Here is a 12,345-nt window from a genome sequence, read left to right on the forward strand (position 1 = left end):
TTATGCTCAGTCTTATAGCATCTTTACAAATGAACAGTTAAGAATCACATAGCTTTTATTTTTTAATTTTAGGTACAAAAACGATCTCTGTTCACGTAGTTTGCTATCGTGCCACTAAAAGGTAAGAAAAGCATGTGGGTTTTTTGTTTTTTTTGTTTTTTTTTTTGGAGCAGCCTCCAGTCCAGTGCCCAGATAATCACGGCCCCCACTACCTGTGATGAGGGAGATGAGACTCCAAACGGGCTTGTCTTAGCACGATATTTTCTTTTTCTAGAAAACAGTTCATAAAATGCACCAAGCGCTCACTGTTGTTTATGTTACCTACGCGGAGCTGAACCCACAAGGGAACCGTCCGTCCCCTTCCCTCGCGTCTATTCGGGCTTTAGTCTGGCTCTATCGACAACGTGTAGCGACCACTCAGATAAATGAGAGGACCCCCAAATCAAAATCAGTCTGTGCCGTTAAAGTGAGGCTGGGCTATCCAAGTGGTTGGCATGGCTTTTTTTTTAAACAGCCGAAATGAGGCAGAATAATAAACTACGTGCCGCTACAAAATATGAGGATAATACTGATGTTTGAAAACCCGGGCAGGAAAGGCTTTGAAAGAGGTTGCGAATAAGCGGCCTTATTCTTTCATTGGACAGACTCCGCGCAGGCTCTACCACGTGTTCCTCTCCCGCCTCACACTCTCATTGCGGCGCCCACCTTTCCGTATGAAAACATGGCGCCGCCCTGCGTGGGGCGGGCACGACCTGTCTCCGAGCCACCGCCCGCTTGAGCCCCGCCGGCCGACTCGGAGCCTACCTCTCGCATCTCCGTACGGAAACATGGCGCCTCCCGGCTCAATCCCCCGCCCACCGAGCCCCCTCAGCCCGCACCGGACCGCGCCTCCCGCTTTTCCGTACGAAAACATGGCGCCGCCCTACGAGGGGCGGGCGCCTCCTGGCTAAAGTGCTGCCTCCTCCTTCCCGACGCTTGAGGAGCGGCCACACTGGCCGCTACCCACCCGAGCCTGGCTCGGAGGACCGCCCGCAGCGCGGCGAGGGATGCAGCCTCGGAAGGGCAGAGGCTGAAGCGTCCCGTGCTCGCCGCGCATCGTTCCGCGCCTCCGCCGCGGCGCCGGCGGCCGTCTCATTCCTCGCCCGAGCGGCAGGAGGGAGAACTCCGCGGCAGGTGAGGGAAGGGGACGCAGAGGCTGGCAGCCCTGCGGGGCCCGCGCGGGAGGCGCCGGGTGGCATTCCCAGGCATTTCTTGGCCCGGTCCGCGCCGGTCGGATCCCGTGCGGTCTGGTGGAGGCGAGGGGGAAGCAGGGGCGGCGGCGGGGGGCGGCGTAGGGCGGCCTTTGTCCCGCCCCTCGAGGCCGTGCTCCTAGCGCGCCCCTCTTCCATCACCCGCAGCCGGCCCGCCACTCCCTCGCCGGCCCGAACAGTTGTTTACAACGGAATCCGGGCGCCCAGAGTGAGTGGCACTGGGGGCCAGAGGGAGCGGGTCCCGGCGTCGGTGGACGGAGCGCCTTGCCTTTGCCGAGAGACCCTTTCTGCTGGGGAGTGTCTTGTGGCGCCCTGGGCCGAGCGTGTAGCTCGGATGGAAGGTCTTTCGGGCCAGTGCGAGGAGCCTCTTACCCCGGTTCCCTTTTCGGGCGGAGCCGGAGTTGGTGATTGTTGAATGAATGAGCACGCTGTAAGCAGTCGGCGCTTCCTGGAGCCCGATAATTACAGCTCCCGTCTGGGGGAAGCCTGTGGTGTGCCAGCTGCTGTTAGGCACATTCTGTCGTCTCATCGTCCCCCAAATCGAAGAAGTAGGTAGCTGCATTTTACAGAGGAGGAAACTGAAGTGCCCCAGCTAATAAAGAGCCAGAATTGGAACCCAGGTACGTCTGAGACCAACGCCCATCCTTCCCACACACGCTGACATCACAGAGATGACACAGCTGTCAACAAATACTTAACGGGCTTCTGTTTGGAAGACAGGCTTACACGGATGGAGCGGATTGGGGAATGTGGTTGGTGCTGGGCACGAAGAAGTTAAAAATCTAGATGAAGAGTTGTGTGTGTGTGTGTGTGTGTGTTTTAATTTATTTGACAGAGAGATCACAAGCAGGCAGAGAGGCAGACAGAGAGAGAGGGAGAAGCAGGCTCCCCGCTGAGCAGAGAGCCCCATGCGGGGCTCGATCCCAGGACCCTGAGATCATGACCTGAGCCGAAGGCAGTGGCCCAACCCACTGAGCCACCCAGGCACCCCTGTGTGTGTTTTAAATAAAACTAGCAGTTTTGCAGGCTCGCCCTAACCCATCTTTCCCTCTTCATCACCTGCCACTAGTTCTCCTGCTCATTTTCGTGTGCCTTCACATTTGTCCCCTGAGTGAAATGCTCTCCCTTTCCACCTCCTCTCTCACTCTAGACATTTTTTTTTTTTTTTTTTTTTTTAAAGATTTTATTTATTTTATTTGACAGAGAGAGAGATCACAAGTAGGCAGAGAGGCAGGCAGAGATAGAGGAGGGAAGCAGGCTCCCTGCCGAGCAGAGAGCCCGATGCGGGACTTGATCCCAGGACCCTGAGATCATGACCTGAGCTGAAGGCAGCAGCTTAACCCACTGAGCCACCCAGGCGCCCTCACTCTAGACATTTTTAAATTGGGTTAAATCCTCTGTTTTCAAAAGAACAGCTCAAATGTCACCTTTGTCGGGAAGGTTATCCCAGCCTTCCACCAGGCAGAATTCTTGTCTCCGTCTGCCCTGTTCCCTTAGTGATTTCTTCATGCCACCAAGACTTAAGCTTCAGTCTGTTGTTTCCTTGTGAGCACGTTTCCCTCTCCAGGCCTATTTAAATAAGTACAGACAGATAGATAGATAGATAGAGATAAAAATATAGAATTTTTTAAAAGATTTTATTTATTTATTTGACAGAGACACAGCAAGAGAGGGAACACAAGCAGGGGGAGTGGGAGAGGGAGTACCAGGCTTCCTGCCGAGCACAGAGCCAGAGTCAGCTGGACTTGGGGCTCCATCCCAGGACCCTGGCATCATGATCTGAGCTGAAGGCAGATGCTTAACGACCGAGCCACCCAGGAGCCCCTAAATAAGTATATTTTGAATTGGATTTAAGGCAAGGATGCATGCCAGATGTTCAGTAACTAGCCCAACAAGAGTTCAGGGAAAGGTACAGACATTGCTGGGAAGTGTCCTGGGAGGAGTAGGACTTGAGCTGAATCTTAAAAGGATGAGGTTAGTTTACTAAACTGAGCGTTGGAGAAAAGCATGCCTTCCTCCTCACTGCGCAGTAGGAGTTACTTCATCCTTTCTGAGCTCATTCTCAGCATGTGAAGAGGATAAAATTAGAAGTGTGTGTGTTTGTCCTTTCTCATAGAATATGCTGGCAATGTTATCTTTTGGTTTGGAGCATATCCAGAGCCTAACAGGATTTAGGACAGAGGAGATGGTTGTCTGGAGTGGGATGTCAGAAGGTAAGGAGAACTGCATTAAAGCAACTTTCATATTAATAATACAGGCCTGGAAAAAAAAAAATGCAGGCCTGAAAATGTCAATTCCAGTAACTTCATTTTATTTAATGGAGGGATCTGAAATTTCAGATAATTATATCAAGTGATTCTTCTCTGTTTAATGTGCAAAAGAGAGTCTGCCAGACCTTTTGGAAGGAGTCAACATTTCTTTTGATCCCTGGATTACCATCCAGGTGTATAATAAAGACTAATTAGTATTTATGAAAATGTTTTGTGATCTCCAAGTGCTGATGGTACAAATTCTAATTATTTGCAGTTTTGTGAATGCAGAAACATTGTGTCTGTCTTCTCCCTTAATTATAAACACCTTAGGAAGAGAGAACTCTAGGGAAAAACCTTGGGAAAGAAAAACTTGACAAAACTTCTACAGTAAAAAGAGGTTACGGGCGCCTGGGTGGCTCAGTGGGTTAAGCCGCTGCCTTCTGCTCAGGTCATGATCTCAGGGTCCCGGGATCGAGTCCCGCATCGGGCTCTCTGCTCAGCAGGGAGCCTGCTTCCTCCTCTCTCTCTCTGCCTGCCTCTCTGCCTACTTGGGATCTCTCTCTGTCAAATAAATAAATAAAATCTTAAAAAAAATTAATTTAGAAAAAAAAATAAAAAGAGGTTACGATTTCAGGCCTTTTTTTTCCTTTTTTTTTTTTTTAAACTGGCCCAAACCAATGTGCTAAATATTATTCCTGTTCTAACCAGCAACTTAAAAAATTAAAACCCCGCCCAACCCCATACATTGTGGTTGTTTGCAACTTCCTCCTTATGATCTTTTCCTGCTCACTGACAAGAAGTTAATAAAAATATTTGCCCCGCATATTCTTACATGCCTTGTAAGATTCTGCCTTCTGTGTCATCTCTAGTCATCTACACAACAGAATGAGGGAAGCGGCTCATCAGCCCAGTGTATGGAAGCAAAGGTTAAAAGCATGGTTTCCGGGGCGCCTGGGTGGCTCAGTGGGTTAAGCCGCTGCCTTCGGCTCAGGTCATGATCTCAGGGTCCTGGGATCGAGTCCCGCATCGGGCTCTGCACAGCAGGGAGCCTGCTTCCCTCTCTCTCTCTCTGCCTGCCTCTCCAACTACTTGTGATTTCTCTCTGTCAAATAAATAAATAAAATCTTTAAGAAAAAAAAAAAAAAAAAAAGCATGGTTTCCAAAGATTTTTCATATCAGCTCTCAGGAATGAAAGTAGTGACGAATTGAATCACTCTTTGATTAAAATAGAAGCGGGCACTTGGTAGTATTATCTTCCAACAATGTAAGGTCCTGTTCTTTTTTCTTTTGACATGGTACTTAGGAGTGTGGAACAAAAATATTCAAACTTGTCGCTCTGTATCTGAGGTACAGGTCCATAAATTTGGTAAATCACAAGCGTCATTTTAGAGCTGTCTGTTTAATCACTGAGGTACAATATGATAGCTGGGTAAGAGCTTCACAAGCCCATTCATTTTCACAGGTGAGAAAATTGAAACCCAAGGAGAATAAATGATTTGCCCAGAGTTGTACTACTAGCTTAGTGGCAGAGCCAGAACATTTGGTTCACTTTTTTTTTTCTTTCCTAGGAAAGTGAATTAAACTTAATTGAGAATGTCCGAAAACCCTGACAAGCCCAATATAAATGAAGCAGGAAAATCAAAATCGAATGATTCTGAGCAAGACCTTGAAGATGCTGTGAAAGGTTCTGATGCCGCTCTACAGAAAACAGTAAAGTCGGGCTCTCCCAGCACCCAAAGAGTGCAGAGACCTCACTGTAAGCAAATTTGCCTTTGGGTAGAAACCCTATGTTTTGAGATAATATTTTGATTAGGCTTCATTGTACTTGTGACCTTGACCTGGGTTCTAATAATATAACATTGCGGATAACTAGTAAGTTTCTCAACCGGCAGCGTAGTCACTTGTGGGTTTTCTTTTTTTCTGGGTTTTGTTTTTTTTTTTTAAGATTTTATTTATTTATTTGACAGAGAGAGCACAAGTAGGCAGAGAGGCAGGCAGTGAGAGAGAGGAGGAAGCAAGCTCCCTGCTGAGTAGAGAGCCCGATGAGGAACTCGATCCCAGAACCCCGAGATCACAACCCAAACCGAAGGCAGAGTCCCAACCCACTGAGCCACCCAGGAGCCCCTCTTTTTTTCTGGTTTTTAAAAAAATTTTATTTATTTATTAGAGAAAATGCCCGGTGGGGAGGCAAAGAGCAAGAGAAAGAGAGAGAGAGAGTCGCAGACTGAGCAGAGAGCCCTGCGGGCCCATCCCAGGACCCATAAGTCATGACCTGAGCTGGAAGGCAGATGCTTTACGGAGCCACTCATGCGCCCCCACTTGTGGGTTTTCAGTTGCTTGAGAAATTAAAGTTTTAGGATCCTGTCCAGAATATTCCTGTCTTCCTGCGGTCTCCGTGGCATTCCACTTTCTCTGAAGTGCTCTGAGAAAGAGGGTGGAGTGCAAATTGTAGCTTTAATTTAAAAAAGCGTCTGAAAAGTCTGAGGCAGGTTCCAGCCAGGACTGTGCTTGTGCAGGTTAAAAAAGAAATAGGTTTTGAATGTGAGTGAGGTCACCACACCCTAACTTCATTGCCTGGGGGCTTCGTTCCCACGAGGCTGAGGGAATTCACTTTGCTGAATGGTCGGTCAAGTCATTTCAGATCCCTGGCAGGGAGCCGGCCTCATGGATGAAAAGGTGGTAATTTCCACAAGTATTCCCATCAGTCGCCCCAACTCATGTCTTTTATTCTTTTATTAAGAATACTTAAGCTTTTTGAAGTGAATCCAAAAATGAAAGTTTTAAGAGGGAGTGTCATAGTCTAAGAATGTCAGTGCTGATGTTATCTCTTTAAAATGGAGGTGATCAGTAGTTCTTCGTATTTGAAAGAAATATCAACATTTTTGGGGTTTCAGGTTGTTTCTTTTAAAATGATCAAAGTCCTTCCCAGGTAATTTATTAGTCCACACAGTACTCTTTTCTTTCTTTCTTTCTTTTTTAAATTAAGGTTTACGCCCCGTGTATGTGGCATGCTTTACTGACTGGTCCAGCTAGGCACCCCTCAACAAAGTATTCTTTTTTTCTTTTCCTTTTTAGATTTTATTTATTTGAGAGAGAGAGAGAGGGAGAGCTCATGTGCACACACATGCACGCGCCCATGGAGCAGGGGTGGGGAGGTTACCAAGGGAGAGGGAGAAGCTCACTTCCCGATGGGCAGGGAGCCCAACACAGGGCTCAGTCCCAGGACCCTGAGATCAGGACCTGAGCCGAAGGCAGATGCTTAACCGATGTTTAACCACACAGGTGCCCTTCAACGTAATATTCTTATTAGCAAACATTATGGGCCCCATTTTTATTGTGGTTTAGTATCACGTAAATTTTGATAAATACCAGTAGGTTCAGGGAAACTCGCTGTTGGTAGGACTGTCACGCATGTGTTATACCTTACAGAAAAAAATTATTTTTGCAGAAAAAAATCAGGTTCTTTTAGCACCCGAAATGTACAAAGACCTCACTGTAAGCAAATATGACTTTGGTCATACTGGTCTCTAATATGTATAGTTAGAAAGCTTCTGTTGTCTCATTCTTGTTTATTTTTTAAGATTTTATTTTTATGTAATCTCTATACGCAACAAGGGGTTTGCATTCATAACCCTGAGATTAAGAGTCCCATGCTTTACTGACTTGAAACAGCCAGGCATCCCTGTTTTCTCATTTTCATTTTTTTATTTAAAAAAAAATTTTTTTTTAAGCTTTTATTTATTTTTTTTTCCTAAGGATTTTATTTATTTATTTGACAGAAAGAGATCACAAGTAGGTAGGGAGGCAAGCAGAGAGGGTGGGGGGAGCAGGCTCCCTGCTGAGCAGAGGCTTAACCCACTGAGCCACCCAGGTGCCCCTGTTTTCTAATTTTTAAGATGAGGAAATTACACTTATCTCTTAGGATAGTTGTAAAGATTAAATGAATTCATGTAAAGCGTTTAGAATAATGCTTGGCACCTAGTAAATGCTCAATAAATATTAATTGTTAATACTACTGGCATGTCATCTATTGCGATTAAAGATACCAGACTGATTGCTGTAATTGGGATGTATATGGCTGACATGATGGTTTTATCACCTACAGTTTCTGACAAAGGAGGATCATTGGTATGGATCTTTAGTCATTCTTTGATTGATGGCCTTGCTTTGGCATCCTGTCAGTCTAATGGCATGACTCCAAATTAATGTCAGGCCAACATTAGACTATATTATCTGAGACTGTATGTAGTTATGTCCTTAAGACAAGAGTACTTATCTTGGGACCCAAGATTTTTAGGGGTTGTAGGAACAGCCAGAAAAGTATATCAACATTTGTGTGCATATGCATTTTTTTAGGAAGAAAGTCATGGAAGATTTCATTAAATTTGTTTAGAAGTCTATACCAAAATGATATATAAAATCAGTTCCCTAAAATATTGCTCTGGCTTCCTTGTTCTTCTTATAATAATAGGTAGGCACAGGGCCATGGGCCTCTGTGTAAAGCTCAGACCCTATAGTCTGGGGACCACATCAGGAAGCCTCACTCATCACCTAGAGCATAAATAAGAATTTATAAAATATTGGGGCACCTGGGTGGCTCAGAAGGGTAAGCCTCTGCCTTTGGCTCAGGTCATGATCTCAGGGTCCTGGGATTGAGCCCCACATCAGGCTGTCTGTTCAGCAGGGAGCCTGCTTCCCCCTGTCTCTCTGCCTGCCTCTCTGCCTACTCTGTCTGTCAAATAAATAAATAAATATAAAAAAAAAAGAATTTATAAAATATGAAAGAAACTGTAGACATTTGAGTTTGTAGTAACTGTAGAATCACTTCTGAATTCTACAAATTAAAATGTAAATAGCAAAAAGATAATCTTTAGCCTTGCAAATTATAATAGAGTAATATTTTAAGGGCAGAATTGCTGTTGGTAACTGTGATGTTGTGAATTATAAAATAAGAAAACTCTGGGTTTTGGCTAGTTCCTGGCAAAGAGCTCCCTTGGAATTTCCTAAGTGATGAGCACTGGAAAGGTATCTTTTGTTATGTTAATGAGGTGACTTCTGGAAAGCATATAGATCACTCCAGGATGGGGGCTGGTTCCTAGGGGGACCCAGTCTCATATGATTAATTGGAGGGTTGAAACTTTCTTTTTTTAATTTTAAAGGTTTTTTTTTTGTTTTTTTGGTTTTTTTTGGTTTGTCAGAGAGATTGAGAGCAAGTACAGGCAGGCAGATGGGCAGGCAGAGGCAGAGGGAGAAGCAGGTCCCCTTTTGAGCAAGGAACCAAGGAGCTCCATCCCAGGTGGCTGGGATCCCAGCGGCTCAACCCAGGCGTCCCAAGGGTTGAAACTTTCAGTCTCATCCCCCAACCTGCAGAGTGGGGAGAGGGTCTGGAAGTTAAATCAACTGTCAATGGCCAGTGATTTTTTTTTTTTAAAGATTTAAGAGAGGAAGAAAGCAGAGGCCTGGGCATGTGTGGGGAGGGGTGGAGAGAGAATCCTCCAGCAGATTCCCTACCAAACAACGAGAGAACAGGGACCCAGACCCGGGGTTTGATCCTAGGACCCTGAGATCAGGACCTGAGCTGAAATCAAGAGTTGATCGCTTAACCGACTGAGCCACCCAAGCGCCCTGCCAATGACCTAGTGATTGAATCAATCATGCCTGTATAATGAAGCCTCTATTAAAAACCCCAGAGGACTGTGTTGGGGGAGCTTCTGGGTTGGTGAACACGTGCTGGTGCTGAGAGAGTGGGGTGCTCTGGGCACGGACGCTTCTTCCCCCTTGCCCCACCCATCTCTTCACGGGGCTGCTCCTGAGTCTAGCCTTTTGTACTAAACCAAGGATCTGCTAAGTGACACGTTTTTCAGTTCTGTGAGCTGCTGTAGCAGATTAAGCGAACAAGAGGAGGGAGTCATTGGAACCTCTGATTTATAGCACAGGTGACACGGTGGACTTGGAACTGGGGCAGTTTGTAGAACCCAGCCCCTAACCTGTGGGATTGGACGCTACCTGCAGGTAGATAGTGTCAGGATTGAATGGAATTGTAGGACCCCTGGTGGGTGTGTGACAACTGCTTGCCCCCACACACGTTGGAATTTGGGCGCAGAACCTTTAGTAGTGATAGAGAATATTGGAAAAAAAAAAAAAAAAAAGGCTGGCTTGTGAGAATTGGTTGGCCCTAATCTGAAGTGGTGATTTGATTCTAACAATGATGTGTTCCTTAAACACAGAGCTCCTCAGAGGAAGGGTTGGTCAGCTGTAACTTAATGTCCCCTCTGAGATTCTCTACTTCCATATGCTTCTCTGCTCACAAAGCACCTTCTGTGCTGGTGTTTCATCACCTTTTGGCCAGTGAAAGATGCTGTATTCAGATGAAAAGCATCAATTGTTATTCCAGTTAATATTTTCCACTTAGCTTTTTGGTTTATTGAATCAGTTCTTTGTGAGTTTAATAGTAAATCCCAGGTCTCCTTAGATAAAGGGATGACACTAAGTTCTTACATTTTTAAAAAAAGATTTTATTCTCATGGGACGCCTGGGTGGCTCAGTTGGTTAAGCAGCTGCCTTCGGCTCAGGTCATGATCCCAGCGTCCTGGGATCGAGTCCCACATCGGGCTCCTTGCTCCGCAGGGGGCCTGCTTCTCCCTCTGACTCTGCCTGCCTCTCTGTCTGCCTGTGCTCTCTCTCGCTCGCTGTCTCTCTGACAAATAAACAAATAAAATCTTAAAAAAAAAAAAAAAAAAAAAGATTTTATTCTTTTTTTTTTTTTTTTTTAAAGATTTATTTATTTATTTATTTGACAGAGAGAAATCACAAGTAGATGGAGAGGCAGGCAGCGAGAGAGAGAGAGAGGGAAGCAGGCTCCCTGCTGAGCAGAGAGCCCGATGCGGGACTCGATCCCAGGACCCTGAGATCATGACCCGAGCCGAAGGCAGCAGCTTAACCCACTGAGCCACCCAGGCGCCCCTCTTATTTTTTTTTTTTTTTGAAGATTTATTTAGCTTTAGAGGGATAGAGAGAAAAAAGGCACACATGTGCATGTGGGCAAGGGACAGATGGGGTGAGGGAGAGGGAGAGAGTCTTAGGCAGACCCCACGCTGAGCACAGAGCCCTAGGCAGGACATGATCTCAGAATCCTGAGATCATGACCTGAGCTGAAACCAAGAGTCAGACACTCAACTGACTGTGCCACCTGGATGCCCCTAAAGATTTAATTTTTTTTTAAAGATTTTATTTATTTATTTGACAGAGAGAGATCCCAAGTAGGCAGAGAGGCAGGCAGAGAGAGAGAGGAGGAAGCAGGCTCCCTGCTGAGCAGAGAGCCCCATGCGGGACTTGATCCCAGGACCCTGAGATCATGACCTGAGCCGAAGGCAGCGGCTTAACCCACTGAGCCACCCAGGTGCCCTAAAGATTTTATTTTTAAGTAATCCCTATATCCAACATGGGGCTTGAATTTACAACCCCGAGGTGAGAATCGCATGCTCTACTGACTGAGCCAGCCAGGCGCCCCTGTGAGTTTAATTAGTGTATCCCAGGCATCCTTAGATAAGTGGATGGTACTAAATTCTTACATTTTGGTTTGTGTATTTCAGTAATCTCCACACCCAGTGTGGGGCTCGAACTCACAACCCCGAGATCAAGCTGCAGGCTCTTCCAACTGAGCCAGCCACGGTCCCCGCCCTCTTACATTTTTAAAGCTCATGACGAGACTTTGAGTTATGGTGTGTCTGTGTTCAGTCAGTATTTATTAAGTGCATGCTGTGTGTCAGGAACCCAGCAGTGAGCCAGCAGGTCCACACAGTCTCTTTGCTCATAGAGCTTGCTGTCTAGTGAGGAAGACAAAGTAACAAACAATTTCTACACAGTGCACTATGTTCTGTGGATAAACTTTACCCTTCTTCACTGCACTCAGTGAATTGCCATTTGAGAATTTGCAAACACAAAACAGTCAACCCTGTGATTAGTATGCAGTGAACAATTCCTGTGGGTGTAGATCTGTAACGTATCCTGATCATATCATAGAATTGTAGCTCTTATCTCTTTTGATCAGGTACCCTTCATTAATAAGTTTGATTTCAAGTAGCTCCTAAGTTGGACAGTGCCTGTAAACTGGTGTCTGATGTTCTCAGCACTCGGTACAAATGGTTTTGTCCTAAGTATGCCCAAAACCCTGTGAACGCACTAACCTATAATTTGGAAGTCTCCTCTTTCATAGAACATTCCTTCGGTTGTCCTCTTTTTGCATATTAGCAAATAGTGGCCCTGGAAGATTTAAAGATTTAGGAGCAGAGGGAGATGGAGAGACAGAATCCCAAGTGGTCTCCCCAGTAGTGTGGGCCTCCTCGCAGGGCTTGACCCCACCGCCCGGGATCACAACCTGAGCCTAAACCAACAGTCCGATGCTTAACTGACTGAACCAGCCAGGCGCCTCTGGCCCGGAAGGTTTAAATGACTTGTTCAAGGTCACATTCAAGAGTCTTGGTTAGAGGGAATTGAATTTCTCCCTGACGTGCTCTGTCCATTGTGTTTCATGAGACCAGCGTCTATTTCTCATCACCCAAATGCCCCAAATTGTTGAAAAATGGCAAATTTACTGTGAAAACTGGGTGTGTTTCTGTTTGTTTGTTTGTTTTTCATAAGTTTAAGATGATCAGACATTTGAAGATTTTTGCAAAACCAGGGCTAAAACAAAACTTGGAAGCCTTGGTGACAATCCTGAGTCTCTTTAAGTTGGTGTGGCTCTTGATCTTGGGGTTGTGGGTTTAAGCCCCACATTGGGTGTAGTTGTTACTTAAGAAAAATAAAATCTTTTATTCTTTTTTTAGGATCTTTCTTTATTTGAC

At 45.7% G+C, this 12,345-nt stretch overlaps 1 protein-coding gene across 6 annotated transcripts in view; it reads left to right on the top strand.

Moving 5' to 3' along the window:
• Window positions 1-912: 912 nt before the first annotated feature.
• Window positions 913-12,345, top strand: part of TCP11L1 (t-complex 11 like 1) — a 38,159-nt gene continuing 26,726 nt past the window's right edge. For 2 of the 6 annotated variants that reach the window (XR_009345795.1, XM_059139184.1), the window contains exons 1-2: window positions 913-1,173; window positions 5,071-5,258. Coding sequence is in view for 4 of the 6 variants with exons in the window: in XM_059139184.1 (XP_058995167.1) it covers window positions 5,096-5,258 (163 nt within the window). In the remaining 2 variants the exon portion in view is untranslated. Of the gene's footprint in view, window positions 1,174-1,473; window positions 1,871-3,385; window positions 3,464-5,070; window positions 5,259-12,345 lie in introns of those variants that run through there. The other 4 variants (XM_059139136.1, XM_059139145.1, XM_059139155.1 and 1 more) reach the window with 4 other exon arrangements.

This window comes from Mustela lutreola, chromosome 1 (genome assembly GCF_030435805.1).
Source record: "Mustela lutreola isolate mMusLut2 chromosome 1, mMusLut2.pri, whole genome shotgun sequence".
Taxonomy (NCBI): domain Eukaryota; kingdom Metazoa; phylum Chordata; class Mammalia; order Carnivora; family Mustelidae; genus Mustela; species Mustela lutreola.